The sequence below is a fragment of the Pseudopodoces humilis genome, chromosome 12, assembly GCF_049639895.1.
Source record: "Pseudopodoces humilis isolate 2021_Gansu_Grassland_sample_001 chromosome 12, ASM4963989v1, whole genome shotgun sequence".
In the NCBI taxonomy this organism is placed as follows: domain Eukaryota; kingdom Metazoa; phylum Chordata; class Aves; order Passeriformes; family Paridae; genus Pseudopodoces; species Pseudopodoces humilis.
In genome coordinates, this window is record NC_142211.1 from 16,307,742 (window position 1) to 16,326,559 (window position 18,818).

The 18,818-nt window shown below is 45.7% G+C and overlaps 1 protein-coding gene across 1 annotated transcript in view; it reads right to left on the reverse strand.

Moving 5' to 3' along the window:
* LOC148183436 (zinc finger protein 131-like) overlaps window positions 1–15,061 on the reverse strand; it is a 59,467-nt gene extending 44,406 nt beyond the window's left edge. Inside the window, exons 1-2 of the mRNA XM_088061396.1 lie at window positions 14,774–15,061; window positions 4,281–4,419 (exon numbers count right to left, since the gene is read on the reverse strand). Coding sequence (XP_087917522.1) covers window positions 4,281–4,404 — 124 coding nt within the window. The 5' untranslated portion in view covers window positions 4,405–4,419; window positions 14,774–15,061. The remainder of the gene's footprint in view (window positions 1–4,280; window positions 4,420–14,773) is intronic.
* Between the last annotated feature and the right edge of the window lie 3,757 nt (window positions 15,062–18,818).

Here is an 18,818-nt window from a genome sequence, read left to right on the forward strand (position 1 = left end):
CAACGTGGCGACACCAAGGTCAGTAGAAAAGGAAGGAGAGGAGGTGCTCCAGACTCTGAAGCCAAGATTTCTCTGCAAGCTGTGGTGAAGACCATGGTGAAGCAGGTTGTCCCCCTGCAGCCCATGGGTCCACGGGGCATGCAGAGATCCACCCACAGCCCATGGGGGAGGTGCCCATGCCGGAGCGGGTGGATGCCTGGAAGAGGCTGTGATCCAGTGGAAGACCCGGTGGAGAGAGGGCCCTTGCTTCCAGACTGGAGCAGCCTGTCCTTGGAGGACTGCACCCTGTGGAAAGAGTGACCCATGTCACAGCAGTTTTGGGAGGACTGTTTGCCCATGGGAGGAATTCGCATTGCAGCAGGTGTGGTAAGACTGCTGCCTGTGAGAGTGGACCCACTCTGGAGAAGTTCATGGAGTCTTCCATGGGAGGGACCCCATGGTCTCACAGGGGAAGGACTCCTCTCCTGGAGCAGTGGGAGAAAGTCTCTGTGATGAACTGACCCAAAAACACCCATGCCCTGTCTCCCTGCACTGTTGGTGGGAAGGAGGAAGGGGCTGGAGGTGGAAAAAGGTGTTTTAAGGGCTTATTTTACTTCTCATTATCCTCCTCTGATTCTGTTAGTAATAAATTCACATTGTACCTCTAAGCTGAGCCTGTTTTGCCCTTGAAGTCTTTTTCTCACAGTCCTTATCGCAACTCATCAACCCTTCATTAATTTTTTTTCTCTCCTCTGCTCAGCTGTGGCAGAGGAGGGTGAGTGAGCGACTTGTGAGTACCTGCAGTTGGGCCAGTGTCAAACCATGACAGATGAGGATTGGGAGAAAACATTCCAGGGCAAAACAGGTTCAAATTTAAAGGTATAAGGTAAATTTATTATTAACAGACTCAGAGGAGGATAATGAGAAGTAAAATAAGACTTTGAAACACCTTTTTTCCCTCTCAGCCCCTCCCTCTTTCCCACCAACAGTGCAGGGAGACAGGGTGTGGAGGTTTTGGTCAGTTTGTCACCCGAGATCTTTTTCTGTTCGCTCAGGGAGACTTTCCTCTGCTATGCCATGGGGTCCCTCCCATGGGAAGACAGTTCTCCGTGAACTCCACCATGGCTCTAATCTCATGAGCAGCAGTCCTGCCAAAATTGCTGCAACATGAGTCCCTGCCACAGGCAAACAGTCTTTCTGAAACTGCTGTGGCATGAGTCACTCGTCCAGAGGGTTCAGTCCTCTAAGGCTAGGCTGCTCTAATTTGGAAGCAAGGGCCCTCTGTCTCTCTCTCTGGAAGCATGGGCCCTCTCTCTCTATTCAGGTCTCCCACTAGATCACAGCTTTGTCCGGCATCCACCCACTCAGGTGTGAGTACTTCTTTCACAGGCTGTGGATGGATCTCTGCATCCCCTATGGACTTCATGGGCTGCAGGGGGACACCTTACTTTAACATAGTCCTCACCACAGCCTGCAGAGGAATCTTGGCTCCAGTGCTTGGAGCACCTCCTCCCTCTCTTTTAACACTGACCTTGGTGCCACCATGTTGCTTTCCCTCACATGTCCTCACTTCCTCCTCTTCTCTGACTTGAAGAAAAACTGCTGTCCATAAGTACCATTGCAAATAAGTTCCACCAATTCAAAGATTCCTGCAGGATCCCGCAGTGCCAAAAGGTCAATCTCATTTAGGTTCCGCACCAGGGAGTCGCTCACCGTGTTTGCAGCCAGGCGGCCCCACTGTCACCGCATGGGCAGTGGTGGCTGCCATGGCACTGCTGCTATTTAACGCCTCCCTTCATGTGGGGCACTGTCCTGATGGGACACTTGCGGTTGGGTTCTTTTTCCCCCTTGGACTGTGATTGATGAGAGAGAGGCAGTTTTCTCTTGTTCAGACTTGGTTGTTTATTCTTCTTTTATCTACATTATATGCATACAAGGTACAAGGAGCTATGTGCACTAAGATAGAAAGGTGCAAAATAGCTAACAAAGATCTTCAAGGTTTTTTATATGTCCATTTACCCAATTAACAAATGCCAAGTAGATTATTTTTCTTAGTGACCCAACGACCCAACACCTGTGTGCTGCACTGCAGCATTCTTTATCCAATCACCTACTACTACCCAAAAACCTCTAGAAGAAGATGAAGAAGGAAGAAGGAAAAGAGACAATGCCCTATTTCCTCCATCTTGCCTCTTATTTCTTAAACTAGCTTAAATCTCAAACTTTCTTACCCAGTAACTTAAGAAAACTCTCTAATTTACACACATTTTCAGTTTCTCTACTTAACTTTGTTGTCTCCATGGTGTTATGTGAAATTCAGTGCTTTCTTGGGTGTCAGAGTTAGGCATCACAGATAAAGGTATATATCTTGCATCTCTGACCCCAACAGGGCACCAGGAAGGAGACGCCACTGCTGCCACCCCTACCCTTCTGGCTGCAGCACAGCTAGCTAAGGGTGGCCAGGCAGGCAAGGCTCACCGCAGGCTGCACCAAGATGGCAGCGGCTGTGGTGCCTTGCCACCCCTGGAAAAACTGTGCGTGCGCTGTTTTGGTTTTCTTCACAAATATGTCATCACAGAGGCATTACCAACCTCTATAACTGGACCAGCAGCATGTCCATCTTCAGAGCCATCAGAGATTGGCTCTGTCAGACATGGTGGGAACTTCTAGCAGCTTCTCACAGAAGCTACTTGTGTGGCCCTCCTCCATTACCAAAAACTAGACCGTGCCAAATCAACATAATGCTCTCCTTGGATTTTGCTGCTCTTACATATGGATGTATTTAATCATCTTTTCTGCCAGCATAAAGATCCCTGCAGATCAAAATTGGTTTATCTCTGTTCTTCCTGTTTTCCAGACTATGTATTCCCATCACAGTGTTGCCTTCTCCCTGGTACAGGCATGAACATCCAGAATGCTCCGTGGGACAGAGCTAAGAGAACAAACATGTATTAGAACTACACAGCTGCACAAGAAAAAACAGTTTTGAGCTCAACACATGGATTTGGTAATACTAGAACAGGAACAAACATTCAGGATAAGTTTTGTGCAAGTGTTGTCAGTGAAACTACAGTGATTCCAAAGAATAAATTTTTTCTTCATTTGCTTACTTTTTTCTAATCCAAGCTCTGTAGGTCCCTTTTCTTTCAAGTGAATCCTTGCTATCCTTTTAAGGATCAGGTGGTACTCCTTTAGCTAAGTCTGTCCTAGTGGACACTGCCTATCTTCACTGAAGTGCTCATCCATTCTATGACATGTTTGGGATAAGAAGCAATCTTAGGTGACCTATCAGACACCACCTTTTCTAATGAGATAATAAGCATTTGCATCTCCATCTTCCTTTTAAACTAATACTTATGTCTTTAGAACACATAGAAAAAGTGAGTTGCTCTACCCTATTTTAACTATAGATTAAAATAGTAGGTAGATACCCAAGAAGCAAGGCGACCTCATTTCAAGCTGTTTTTTTTTTGTTTTTATTTTTTTTTTTAATAATTAATAATCAACCAATATTTGTACAAATTCAGCCCCTTGTTTGGAAGGGGCTCCCTACTCTCCCCCTCTACTCTGCTCTCATGAAACCCCACCTGGAGCACTGCATCCAGGTCTGGAGTCCTCAGCACAAGAATAATGTGGACTTGTTACAGTAGGTCCAGAGGAGGCCACAAAGATGCTCATAGGGCTGAAACACCTCTCCTATGAAGACAGGCAGAGAGAGTTGGAGCTGTTCAGCCTGGAGAAGAAAATGCTCTGAGGAGACCTTAGAGCACCTTCCAGTGCCTAAAGGGGGGTTAAAAAAAAAAGAGTGACTTTTTACATGGGCAGATAGTGATAGAAGTGGGAATGGTTTAAAACCAAGAGGGGAGATTTAGATTAGCTATTAGGAAGAAATTCTTCCCTGTAAGGGTATTGAGGCCCTGGCACAGGTTGACCAGAGAAGCTGTGGCCACTCCATCCCTGAAGTGTTCAAGGCCAGGTTGAACGGGGCTTGAAGCAACCTGGTCTAATGGAAGGTGTCCCTGCCCATGGCATGGGGTTAGAACCAGATGAGCTTTAAGGTCCCTTTCAGCCCAGGCCATTCTGGGATTCTATAAAAAGCAGAAACAAAATTATTAATCTCTGCTGGAGACTCTGTTCAGCCCAAGATTAATAACTGAAACTCTGCAAGCAACTCACACACCAATACAGAGCCAAGAATGTTAGCAGCCCAGTTTGACAGTTGACCTGTGACAAACCCAACAGCTTCCTAGCACAGCTTTCAGAATTCTCTGGGTACCAATGGTTCTCAGGTGTATACATACCATCAACAATCAGCGTGATATCTGTAAACTGGTCCTGCTCACGTTGTTCATTCAGTCTATCCAAAATAACTTTATAGTGTTCAGGGAATTCCTGGATACATTCCATAATTTCTTTGGCTTCCATGGCAAAAGGATTAGTCTGCAAAAGATGTGGTAGGACAGTAAGAATACTGTGCCACTTAAAAATTACTAAGCATAGTCAGCTTATTATACAGACATGAACTAACTAGCACTTTTCAGAGACTACAAAACCAATTGAAACATCAAACTGTCTTGGTAACAGGTTTACCTGGTTTTATCTGTCAGGTAGGAAACATGAGGGTTAATGAAGCATGGCCTTATTTATATGCCATTTATAAGTAGTTTCTTTTACTTTCCTCCAAGAAATTCCTTTCGGTGGGAGGAGGGAGTGCCAAGACCTGACTTCTTCAGAGAAGACAATTTCATAATGTTTCCTCCTAACTTGTCTCAAACCAAGACAGCACAAAGAAACAGTCAAAGTTGGTAAATGCATTTCTTTATTCTACAAATTCAGCAAGGACCCACCTCCCTCAAAGCAAATATTGCAGGGGTGTAACGTCTCCACAGCTAACTATTCTCCATCTTGGCAACATAATATCAGAATCTTTATAGTTACTTCTTGCAATTCTACCAATCCTCTGTAAAAGAATGGTTCTAAAATTTTTCATACTTAAGTCACATTTTGTATCTAGTAAACTCAAGATGTTTACTTCCTTTAAAGAAGGATATAATAAAACAACACTTTTCAGCTTCTGGGTATACAGGAGTTGCCAGGGATTTAATGTGTTGTCACATCCAGGAGCAAAGAGCTTATTATCCACCCAGGCTTCTTATACTTCTCCCCCTACAAAGTGAAATATTCTTTGCCAACTTTTAAGAGACATATGGGCTTGTAATCTCATGGCTTTTCCTCCCTTACTTATACAACAAACATAGCTGGAGGTGGGAGTTGCAGAGATCCTCAAACTTGAAAAAGTTTAGCAGAAGTCTGTGCCTGTGGATGAGACACAGGTGTGCTGCTGATGCAAAATAATCTCTGGAGAGAATTCAAATGCTTCAATGAAAGCATTTTACAAATTAACACTGGGCAAAATTACTTCAGATCTGTGCGGCAGCACTCATCTTCAACTTCCACATTCACATGGCTCACACTGAGAATGACACAAAAAAAGCAGACATTTCAAAGTCACATTAATGCAGAAACTTTTCTTGTCATAGTCTAACACTTTGAAGAACATATGGTTTCTGAGAGAAGATGGTTATTAGGCTTGAATGACTTTTATAGAGAAGGGTATGTCTCAAATTACTTTATTTTTGTACTTAGTATGGACCAAAGGAAGTATCAAACCAAACATTGAATACAGAGATGGAAAATTAAGGTGTGGCTAAGAAGCAGTTTTCTTTAGTGCTAGAAGAAACTAGATAGCAAGTGTTCCCTAACTTGTGCAGATTTTTTGTATGGGATTAGAACTGAAAAGTCCTGAGCTGATGCCACCATGCTTGCTAACACCCCTGTGCAGATGTTTAAATCCTACCTTGCATCCAACAAACATACTGAAGAAGAATTACTTGGTTATGATAAAAGCAAAGTTATTGTCTTATAACTAACAGACATCAGGTAAAGGAAATTGTGGAATTCCTATTTTTACCACAAAACACGCTCTTTCTTGCATCTCAGAAAAACTGTCCCATGGAGAAATCATTTTGCCAAGAGATGGAAAAGAGCAGAAGCAACTGATTATGGAAGTCTAGTTCTATCTGCTATCACTGCTTTGCCAAGCAGATGCTGAGATACATATCAGGATCTTGTGAGGGCAAGAGAGAAAGCGAGGCTGAAGAAAAAGAATGCTGCTGCCTTCACCTCATCTGTAATGATGAGTCTAAGACAGATGATCGGCATCTTTCTTCCATCCATCATTCCATAAAGTTTCATGTACAAAGTTGTCAGCCATTTACTTCACTGTTTAATTTTTCTTGCCCACTTTTGACATATACATATACATTGATAGGGGACTTGCAGTTAAAAGTGTAATTCCCTAAAAGTTAAAGCAAATTTCAACCTCAAATCTCATTATTTCCACCTATCCAGAATTTACTTCCAAATTGTGTTTATAGAGAGATCTCACACTCCCAAAATAACAGAGCAAGTCCCCCAATCTAAGAAATTTTTAAGTTTCAGTCTCTCAGAACACTAAAAATCACAAATAAAAAAACAACTTATGATAATTTATTGTCCTGAATTAACACAAGACTAGTAAAAGTGAATTTATCACCCATCTAAATACAGTTGCAGCATTCATTGAATCTTCTCATTTCAAACTCAGTGGTATTGCAGAAGAAAGCCTAATATAACAGCATATGTTCAATGAGAGCATGACTACTTTGGAGCAAGAAGTGAAATGCAGTCCTGTCCTGGGTTGATTATGATGTTAAATTGTATCCCCATTCGTCCACCTAACTCAGACACAGGTTTTGTATTCTTAAAATTCCATCTCAGAGTAAAAGTGAGTGGAAAAGAAGCACCGAGTCTGTTATCAGAGACTGTACTTGCTCCCCCCGCATCCCGGGATGGGGTTTTGACTACAGCACAGACAGACAACAAGACACAGATCGCCTTGGCTTTCCAACTAGCCGGAGCAGAGAGGTCTTCCTGGACTGTTTTCTTTCCCTTTTTTGAAACGAATCGAACCTGCTCTGGACTGGGGACTCGGGGGAGCACCGGGAGCTTGCACCCGTGGACTACCGGGAGCCCAGCCTGGGCAGCGGCATTTTCCAGCGCCAGAGGGACTGATAACAGAGCGAACACCCACAGGAAAGAGACCCTCTGAAGTTTGTCATCTCTTCTGAAGGGCGAGAGGTTTTATAATGTGATATCATTCATTTTTGTGCTGGGTAGTGCTGTGCCTGTGAAATAAACAGGTTTTTTCCACTTCTCTCAGAGAAATCTCTTCCCGAACCGGTTGGGGGGTGAGAAAAAAAGGGCCACGTGGGTTTGCTTCCCGGGGGGAGCCCCACTGGAGGTTTTCTCCCAAATTTTGCCCTAAACCAGAACAAATATATTCATTGGCGCCCAACGTGGGGCTCGAGAGAGTGGAAAAACCCTGTACTGATTGTACTGAAGTGGCAATTACTTTGTATTGGGATAAGATAAAGCAGTCCCTAGCCATCCAGCCATGCTGCTTGAATTAATAATGTCTTTTGGGGTGCAAGCCTTCATGTGTTTCTGGTCGCTAGGCTTTTTTGAGGTTTTAATACCTTTATGGTCCCTTGGTTTATTTTCTTATCCACAACTAGCCCCGGTATTGTCCCTAACACATAGCTTTTACAATAGAGGAGCACGGATTAGAATAGCTATTGGGCTGGGCCTAGTGATTATGATTTCCAAGAAGTTTATTCAGGTGCTGCAGTCTGTTCCAAATATAAAGGATTCATGAGTATAGTTATGCACCCAGTTTGTTAGAGGAGGAGCAGGGAATGAGGCTTTTCAACCTTTCCTTTCCTTCTTCTCTGAATCGGTTACATCACTATTGGCGAGTGTTCAGTTTCCCCTGAATGTTAAAGAGACCATCTTTCTGGCATTTAATCTGGTAAGTTTCCTCTATACAGTCTTCAGCCTCTCTAGAATGAGGGCTGAGATTTCTAGAGGGACTGATGAGACCCCTGAACCAAGCATGGAAAATCCTGAGTGGGGTGGAGAATGGGAGGATATGGGCCAAATCCTGAAGGAATTTTCTGACCCTGTAGTTTGGGACTTTCCACATGAACAAATTCTGAATCCAGCTGAGGTGGGGAAATATCTGAAAGAGAAGTGTCAGGATAATTCCAAAGAAAAAAAGATCATTGCAGTAAGCTGGGCCCTGGCATATGCGTACCGTAAATTGCTAGATACTGTAGGGCAGCAAACAGGAGGAAGGGGACAGAGAGATAAATCAACAGCTACCCCAATTACTCAGGCTGCAGCCAACCTCCCAGTTACAAAGCTGGTAGCTAAACCGGACAGCAAGCCTCAACCAATGGCTGTTACTACTAGCACAAGAAGTGCACAGATAAAACCGATCGACCAGTGGATGATGATGATGATGATGATGATGCAGGAGAAGGACCCTCAACACCTCCTGACACAAAACCGAGAGTCAAAGCAACTGGCACAAGATCAGAGGCTAATATTGAGTCTTTTTCTCTGAAAGATCTTCGTGGCCTGAGGAAAGACTACACTCGACGACCTGATGAATCTATAATTAGTTGGTTAGTCCGTCTGTGAGACGCTGCAGGTGAAGCTACAGTTCTGGATGGCACTGAAGCGAGGCATCTGAGATCCCTGTCACATGATCCGGTTATCGACCAAGGGATGATGAGGGGGGCTAACCCTCGCAGTCTCTAGGCACGGGTCCTTGAAAGTGTAGCCCAAAGATATCTGTGTGTAGATGATCTCTACATGCAGCAAACGCAGTGGAAAACCATCGAACAAGGGATCCAACGCCTGAGAGAAATGGCAGTGGCAGAGAGTGTTTTTTCAGATGACATACCAACTAAGAATCCAGACTTGGTGCCATGTACATCTGTGATGTGGTGAAAATTGGTACGACTTGGGCCACAAGAATATGCATCTGCTTTAGCAATGATGAAACGAGATGAAAGGGAGGAGACCGTGCTGGATATGGCGAAGAAGCTTCGAGCATACGCAGATGCCGTACATGGCCCCACACATGCAAGAATTGCAGCTGTGGAAACACGTCTGCAGAAATTAGAAGATAAGATAGAGGAGAATCACAAGAAACTTAGAGATGAGATTAAAGAGGACCTTCTCCAAATCTCAGCAGTACAGATCAGAAGTCCTGGCACTCAACACAGACGTTCCCCCGATCGGGAGAGAAGGTATACCCCACGAGCTGAGCTGTGGTTCTTCCTGCATAATTGCGGAGAGAACATGAGGAGATGAGATGAGAAATCTACTGCAGCTCTGGCACAACAGGTGCGTGAATTGAAGGAGGAGAAGAGTCACAAAAGAAGTTCCACCAAAAGGGAAGCAGCTCCAGTTGCACGTAGCCAAACTGCCAGGTATGATGATGATGACATGTCCGATCCCCTTGAAGGAACATCCAAGACATATACCAAAGGAAAAAAGGATAACCAGGCTTAGAGGGGCCCTGCCTCTAGCCAGGTAGAGGCTAAGGAAAATCGTGTTTTTTGGACTGTGTGGATTCGTTGGCCTGGCACATCAGAACCACAAAGATATGAGGCCTTGGCTGACACTGGTGCACAGTGCACGCTAATCCCATCAAGACATGTTGGGGCAGAATCTGTTTCTATTGCTGGCGTGACAAGGGGATCACAGGATTTTACCTTGGTGGAAGCAGACGTGAACCTGACGGGAAATGAGTGGAAGAAACACCCCATTGTGACAGGCCCAGAGACCCCATGCATTTTGGGCATAGATTACCTCCGAAGTGAGTATTTCAAAGACCCAAAAGGATTCAGGTGAGCATTTGAGATAACAACTGTGGAGACAGAGGGTGTCCAGCAACTGAACACCTTGCCTGGACTGTCCGAGAATCCATCTACAGTAGGACTTCTGAAAGTGAAAGAACAACAAGTACCAATTGCCACCTCGACGGTGCACCGCCGACAATATAGAACAACTCAAGATTCTGTGATCCCCATCCACAAGATGATCAGAGAGCTGGAGAGCCAAGAGGTGGTCAGCAAAACCCACTCACCCTTCAACAGCCCCATTTGGCCTGTGCGTAAATCTGAAAGAAAATGGAGATTAACTGTAGACTATCGTGCATTGAATGAAGTGACTCCACCGCTGAGCGCTGCCGTGCCGGACATGCTGGAGCTCCAGTACGAGCTAGAGTCCAAGGCAGCGAAGTAGTATGCCACTATTGACATTGCTAATGCATTTTTCTCCATTCCCCTGGCAGCAGAATGCAGGCCTCAGTTTGCCTTCACCTGGAGGGGAGTGCAATACACCTAGAACCGACTGCCCCAGGGGTAGAAGCACAGCCCCACCATTTGCCATGGACTGATCCAAGCTGCCCTGGAAAAGAGTGAAGCTCCAGAACATCTACAGTACATAGATGACATCATTGTGTGGAAGAACACAGCAGCAGAAGTGTTTGAGAAAGGAAAGGAAATCATCCAGATCCTCCTGGAAGCTGGTTTTGCCATCAAGAAGAGCAAAGTTAAGAGACCAGCTCGTGAGATCCAGTTCCTGGGGGTAAAGTGGCAAGATGGACGGCGTCAGATTCCTACTGATGTCATCAACAAAATCTCAGCAATGTCTCCACCAACTAATAAGAAAGAAACGCAAGCTTTCTTAGGTGCCATAAGGTTTTGGAGAATGCATATTCCTGAATACAGTGATTGTGAGCCCTCTTTACCTGGTCACTCAGAAGAAGAATAATTTCCATTGGAGCCCTGAGCAGCAGCAAGCCTTTGCTCAGATCAAACAGGAGATCGCCCACGCAGTAGCCCTTGGCCCAGTCAGAACAGGACCAGATGTGAAGAACGTGCTCTACTCTGCAGCCGGGAACAATGGCTTGTCCTGGAGCCTCTGGCAGAAAGTGCCTGGAGAGACTCAAGGCCTAACATTAAGATTTTAGAGTAGAAGCTACAGAGGGTCCGAAGCCCACTACACCCCAACAGAAAAAGAAATTTTAGCAGCCTATGAAGGAGTCCAAGCTGCCTCTGAAGTGATTAGCACTGAAGCACAACTCCTCCTAGCACCCCAACTGCCAGTGCTAGGATAGATGTTCAGAGGAAAAGTTCCTTCCACCCATCATGCAACCAGTGCCACATGGAGCAAGTGGATTGCCCTCATCACGCAGCGCGCCCGTATTAGTAAACTGAATCGCCCTGGGATTTTGGAAATAATTACAAACTGGCCTGAAGGTGAAAATTTTAGTCTCACAGATGAAGAACAAGAAGAAGTGACAAGGGCTGAAAAAGCTCCACCATATAACCAGCTGCCCGCAGAAGAAACACGCTACGCTCTTTTCACTGATGGTTCCTGTCGCATCGTAGGGATGAACCGGAAGTAGAAAGCAGCCGTATGGAGCCCCACACGACAGGTCGCAGAGGCCACTGAAAGAGAAAGTAGATCAAGTCAACTTGCTGAACTCAAAGCTGTTCAGCTGGCCCTGGACATTGCTGAAAGAGAGAGGTGGCCAAAGCTCTACCTCTACACAGATTCATGGATGGTGGCCAATGCTCTGTAGGGATGGTTAGAGAGGTAGAAAGAGGCTAATTGGCAGCATAGAGGAAAACCAATTTAGGCTGCTAAAGAGTAGAAAGATATTGCTACCAGGGTAGGGAGACTACCAGTGAAAGTCCGCCACGTAGATGCCCATGTCCCCAAGAGCAGAGCTAATGAGGAACAACAAAATAATAAGCAGGTAGATCAGGCTGCAAAGATACAAGTGTCAAAAATAGATTTGGATTGGGAACATAAGGGAGAGTTGTTCCTAGCCCAATGAGCTCATGATGCCTCAGGTCATCAGGGTAGAGATGCCACCTATAAGTGGGCACGAGACTGAGGGGTAGATTTAACCATGGACAGCATTTCTCAAGTTATCCATGACTGTGAGACATGTGCTGTGATCAAACAGGCCAAGCGGTTGAAGCCCCTCTAGTACGGTGAGCGGTGGTCCAGATACAAGTATAAGGAGGCCTGGCAGATTGACTATATCACACTGCCCCAAACCCGCCAAGGCAAGCGCTATGTGCTCACAATGGTAAAAGCCACCACAGGATGGTTGGAAACCTACCCTGTGCCTCATGCCACTGCCCGTAACACCATCCTGGGACTTGAAAAGCAGGTCCTTTGGAGGCATGGCACCCCTGAGAAGATTAAGTCAGACAACGGAACTCATTTCAAGAACAGTCTTATAAACAGCTGGGCTAGGGAACATGGCATTGAGTGGGTGTACCATATCCCTTACCATGCACCAGCAGCCGAGAAAGTAGAAAAGTACAATAGACTGTTAAAAACTACCTTAAAGGCACTGGGTGAAGGATCTTTTAAAAACTGGGAGCAACATCTAGCAAAGGCCACCTGGTTAGTCAACACCAGAAGTTCTACCAACCGAGCAGGTCCTGCCCAGTCTGAGTCTTTACATGTAGTAGACGGAGACAAAGTCCCAGTGGTACATGTCAGAGGTCTGCTAGAGAAGACAGTTTGAGTCAATTCTACCTCGAGCACAGACAAACCCATTCGTGGGGTTGTCTTTGCTCAAAGACCAGGTTGTACATAGTGGATAATGCAGAGAGATAGAACAACACAATGTGTACCTCAAAGAGACCTGATCATTAGGTAAAAGGTTACTGCCATTGTCTGTACATTAAACCACGCAGACATGAAATAGAAAGAAATGTGTAAGTGTTAAAAGTATGAGCAAGTGAAAGATGGTGTTTTGAGTGAGTAAAATGAGAGAGTGGGAAATCCTGCAGCTCTCCAGCGTGGGGGTCTGGATTCAGTAGCTTAGTGTGGGGCGTGACAAGGGCATGATGGATATATTGCTTGCATTTTTTGGGTGGAATGGAGGGGAAGTTTCTATGTACATAAATGTGTGCAGAGTTAGAATGTTAGTTTTGGCAGTAAGTCGACGATATGGGGATAAGGGGTGGAATGTCCTAGGTTGATTATGATGTTAAATTGTATCCCCATTCGTCCACCTAACCCAGACACAGGTTTTGTATTCTTAAAATTCCATCTCAGAGTAAAAGTGAGTGGAAAAGAAGCACCGAGTCTGTTATCAGAGACTGTACTTGCTCCCCCCGCATCCCGGGATGGGGTTTTGACTACAGCACAGACAGACAACAAGACACAGATCGCCTTGGCTTTCCAACTAGCCGGAGCAGAGAGGTCTTCCTGGACTGTTTTCTTTCCCTTTTTTGAAACGAATCGAACCTGCTCTGGACTGGGGACTCGGGGGAGCACCGGGAGCTTGCACCCGTGGACTACCGGGAGCCCAGCCTGGGCAGCGGCATTTTCCAGCGCCAGAGGGATTGATAACAGAGCGAACACCCACAGGAAAGAGACCCTCTGAAGTTTGTCATCTCTTCTGAAGGGCGAGAGGTTTTGTAATGTGATATCATTCATTTTTGTGCTGGGTAGTGCTTTGCCTGTGAAATAAACAGGTTTTTTCCACTTCTCTCAGAGAAATCTCTTCCCGAACCGGTTGGGGGGTGAGAAAAAAAGGGCCACGTGGGTTTGCTTCCCGGGGGGAGCCCCACTGGAGGTTTTCTCCCAAATTTTGCCCTAAACCAGAACAAGTCCTCAGAGAAAAACCAAGATGCCAAGGAAGGCAGACAGAAGTGATTCAAGTTGACACTTACATGCAGGCTCATTTATGAGTGATGAAAACTGGATTAATTCAGTTATTTACCTGGATTTTTCAGTAGACCCAGTTGACTACTGACTTAACCATATTAACTTCTGACAATAGATGCATCTCACAATATGCACACAATTAGCAATTTTTTTCTTATAAATCTACCTCAGTGAAGCCACCCTATTACTTTCACACTCCTAGACTTCAACAGGAATTCCTCTTATTTCAGGCAAAAGATATTTGTTTTCTTTGTCTATATGTATTGTATGCAAATGCAGGCAGGCAAAGCAGACAACACAGAATAGCAGACTGAGCACTGGCCAAACCCCTGCCATCTCATTGTAGCCACATCAGGAAAGGAGAATGAGGGGTGTTTGGTGGGCAACAGCAGTAGTTGCTCCAAAATATCACAGACATGAGAACTTCTTGTGCACTTTTCTATTTATTTTTCTTCAAAGATAGCAACCACAGAGCAAGGACACAAGCCAGTCCCTCAGTTCCCTCTCAATTACATACAAGGCCTCGCTATCGCTAAGACAGAGGCGACCAAGGCACCCACGCCCTAACAAGCAGGGTAGTGCATACATTGGGGTGTCGCACTTCCAAGGGGCAGGAGAGGCCTCGCGCTGTCCGTAGCAGCTAAGAGGCGGAACTGCGACGCGCCACCAAAACCCCTAGTAGTTCCCGTCAGCTCGAGTCTGCGCGGAGCTCTCGAAAGCGACACCGAGGCCCAGCCCTGTCTAAGCCCCTCACAGCCCCGCGGACAGCCGCAACCCCACTGGCGGGCGTTGACAGTGGTCTGCGCGAACCCCGCCAATCGTAAGGCGGCAGCAGAGCCCGCCTCAGGCGGAGAAGCAAATGTGCGTCCGCCGAGTCTCAGAAGCGGCAGAAGGCCTAATCAGCGGTAAGTGTCTGCCGGGCACGGACATTCCGTGAGTTGTGCACAACCGTCGGCAGGCGAAAGTATCCCACAAGGGCGCCCTTGAGAAAGGGACCCAACCAGTGCCAGCCCGAGCCATGCGTTTAGCACACCGCCACCTCATTAGTCGTTATTACGTCATCAAAGGGCGCATTAAATCGATTCCTTTTCAATTCCCGGCCGGGTCACACTGGAGGCAGTTCTGTTGGGTAACTCACCGTGAGGAGCCCCTCACCCTGCCGCGATCGCTCTGCCGTTACCGCTTCCTGCGTCCCTGCACGTTGAAAAGCGGGGCAGGCGCCGGCCAATCGCTACTCGCATTCCCGGCCTGCACAGCGTGAGGAAGTGACGGTAGGGTCACCTTTCACACGACAGGGTGCGCAGGTAGTGAAGGGCGTAGTTCGACTGCTCGGAGCATTCTGAGAGTTGTAGTCTGGGACGTGTGCGTATGTCAGCACCGCATGGCTGCGGGTGTGGATAGGACGTTAGGGGCGGGTGACGCCGCCGTGAGGCGCCGCAGCCGGCTGGGTTGGGCCTGGGAACGGCGGGGGGAGGGGGCAGGGGGGCTAATTCCCCTAGGATTGGCCCGCCTCCGTGTCGCTAGCTCTCTCCGCAGGGGAGCCGGTAGTGCCCACGGGGGATGGGGTAGCAGCGGGAACTAGCGGCTCCGACGGTTATTTCTCGCTGTCCCGGTCCTGAGCTGTGGTGGAAGTCCTAACGCCGGCGGGTGGCTATTGCACCTAGCAGGACGGTTGGCTGTCGGAGAGGCTTTGACTGTTCCGGCACCGGGAGGTACACCGATGCTTTCTGAACATGAAAGAAAAATACAATTTAATTCATCATTAGGATAAGATTAAACACCGTCGTTTTTTCCCCAGACTTAAAGTCTACGTTTGCCAGTTTCATAAATGAACCAACAAGTAAGTACGTGCAAATTGCTTGTAACCGAGTGTTGGCAATAATTAACTGCCTTTACTGTGTTATGGAAATTATACATGCTGTCCACCATAATAGGGTTCAATTCTAGGTTTCTGCTGAATCAATAAGTCGAAAGGAGCTTCTTTTATGTAGTCCTTTTTATTCATAGCATGATAGCTTAAGTTGGATATTTCCGAAGAGGGACCTCAAATAAAAAAAATACCTAGGCAATTATACCCTTATAATCTCAATTCCCTTCCCCTCATGCAACAGTTCAGACCAGTAGTAATATTAGGATCTTGTGTCTTCTGGTTCTTCATTGTGAGAAACTAAGCCTACTCCTCAGTTAAAATTTAAAGAAAATTTAATAAGGGACAATAGGGGACAAGGTCAATAAAGCAAAAGGAACAGTGCTGGAAGGCACGCCAGTCATCACAGTAGCACCCCTTATATACCCTGGGTATTGCATCAGCCTAATACATATTTAAAAATGGTTATACATATTCAAACATTTTAATAGTTCCTCCTCTGTCCTGTCTTTTTGGAGCATGTGCAGTTGTCCTAGTGGTGGTCATTTGGTTCTTTTTGACACATTCAACAGGTTTCCATTAACTTCATTGGTTAAATGTTAATATTACAGCAACTCTTCACCAACATTGGCATCACAACACATTTGCATTGAAAGGACTCTAAACTTTAAAACCACGGCACATGGATTTGCTTGAATTCCAAAAGGGAAAAGACAATAAAGGAGTAACAGACAAAAAAGGAATAACAGAAGTCTAGTATGGCGTCTATCCCCACCTTCCATGCCTATGTGATTTCTACCCATAGCAGGTGTATATGATATTCTTGGCAGTGAGTACAATGACCAACCCGATCTTTCCCTCTATTTCCTTGTCACTCTCTTTTTGCTAATTTCTAGGTAAATCACTTTTTGCACTTCTGTATTGTGATTTTTTCACTGTTCCTCAGGTACTTCCCATTCAACCGACACTAGTAGTTCCCATACACAAAGTAAAATAATTGTATTAGTACAAATCACATGCTAATGCCAGTACATTATGACCCCCTGACCAATACAGTCCTGATCCTCCTGCTTGGAGTGGAAGTGTCCCTCCCCAGAGGGGTATTGGAAGTATCTCAAAACTTGTCCAGACAGTACTTGAAACCACTGATATGAACTTGGCCTTGTTTCCCAGTTATCTGTGATCCTTGGAACATTCCTTGGATCATTTGAGTCAGTTCATTACCAACCAGTCCTTGTTTAAGAGTCAGTTTTGTATCACCCAGCACTGATGTTATGGTTCATTCCTTAGGTTCTTCCACAGGTCCTTTGATTCTGCTGGAGTGGATCCACCCTCTTTCATTGGTTTGGATCGCAGCTTCAGGTCTCAGTAGTACCTGAAAAGGACCTTCCCATTGTGGAGGTAAAGATTGTTCTTTCCATGTTTTAACCAATACCCATTCTTCTGGGTGAACATTATGGATCTTGAAATCTAAGGGGGTGGTTTGAGGGATTAGCCCTTTTAACAGTAAATTTTCTCAAGTTTGTGCAATTGTGGTGACATTTTCTAACACTCGCTTCCCCTTCTTCGTGAGTAGCAGTTTCATGTTGGGTGGTCAAAAAGGGCAATCCAAACATCATTTCATAGGGTGGCACTCCTTAAGCCTGATCTGGGTTGTGTCTGGACCCTCAGTAGTGCCAGAGGGAAACACTTTATCCATGACATCTGAGTTTCAATCATCAATTTAGTTAGTCCTTTTTAAAGTTTGGTTCATCCTCTCTACCCAGCCCAAATTCTGTGAGTGCTACAGGGTATGTAATTCCCATTCTATTCCCTGTCGCCCTGAAAATTAAACCTTCTGATAATGTGTTCCTAGTTTTAGTTACTTCCCCATGAGAGTCCTGTAAACATAAGTTGTTTACACATTCCTTTTGAGAAATGTCTTTTGATGGACGTTTTGCATGACCAGTGTGCTTGGGAAGGTGGTAACTTAATTATCCAATCCCTGGTCATTGTCAAGAATCTATAAATACTGGAGTCAGAAAATAAAGTGACGTGGTTTTGTTCTAACCCTGAAGGTAGTAGTGTGAATCATTTAGTGTCCTTTAGTGACAACTCCCAGGACTTATTTGTTGTAAGACTGGGCATAAAATGTGTTCCTCTATCCGAGTCTATCTTGTTAACTATTTCATACCTGGGAATAATTAGTTCCAAAAAGGTTTTATGTGGGTGCGGAGGAGCGAGCCCGCGGAGCCCAAAATCCTGGCTCTCTCCTGGAGGCAAGACACCTTTCACTCAGAGAGAGACAATGTATCGCTCCCAGGGGTCTTTGAGTTAGATATGTTAAACTGTTGTGCCCCATTGGTGTTCCCCCCTGCTGTCCCACCCCAATACATGTATCTCGGGCTTCCCCCCACCCCTCTCCTTCCCCATAAATACCCCGGGTTTTCCCCTGTTCGAGAGATTCGCTGTTGCCGGCGCCCTTCGCCGAAGCTCTGCCTGAATAAAGGTTTGTGCCTTGGTGGAACGCTGGACCAGCTTTCTCGTCCCTGCTTCCTGTGTTGCCTGCCTGCCGCCACCGAGCTGAGCTGAAATCACTCGACTGCTGCTGAACTGAGCTGGAATCACTCGACTGCTCAAAGCTGCTCACGCGCTTCGGCCCAGCCCTTCTCAGGGCTATTTCTTTAGAGAAGTCGCGGTGCTCCAGGCTTTCCGTCGCCGCAGCAGTTTTACATACCACATTAGCTGTAGCTCTAACAGCTGGAACAACCTCCACCCAATGAGTTAAATGGTCTATTACCAATAAAAACTTCCATCTCTGCACTTGGGGAAGTTCAGTAAAGTCCACTTGGATGCTTTGAAATGGTCACATAGCTAACTCATGACCTCCTGGTGTTCTTCTCATAACCTTTTTATTTACCTTTTGGCACGTTATATGTCTCTCAGTTACTTGCTTTGCTAATCCAAAGATCCAAATGCACCAGTAATTCCTTAAAAAGTGATCACACAAAGCCTAAGTACCCCAAAGAGTCTTCTGATGTATGTCTTCTAATATTTTCCTAGTAAGGTGCTTATTAAATAACTGCCTCCCATCAGGGAGTTTCCATTTTCCAGATTGATCTCGCTCTCCCCCTATCTTACTTAACTTCTCTTCCACTTCACTAAATTTTGGAGTTTCCAGTTCTTCCTTGCTTGTAGTCAAAATTAACATAACCTTTTTTGTTGGGGAGGATGAAACAGGGAAACCTTATGAATGTGATTGTTTGGCACTAGATTCTGAAAATATGAAGGCTAGAATAAAAGTAGAAATGAAAGCCTGCTTTGAGTCCTAGGATAC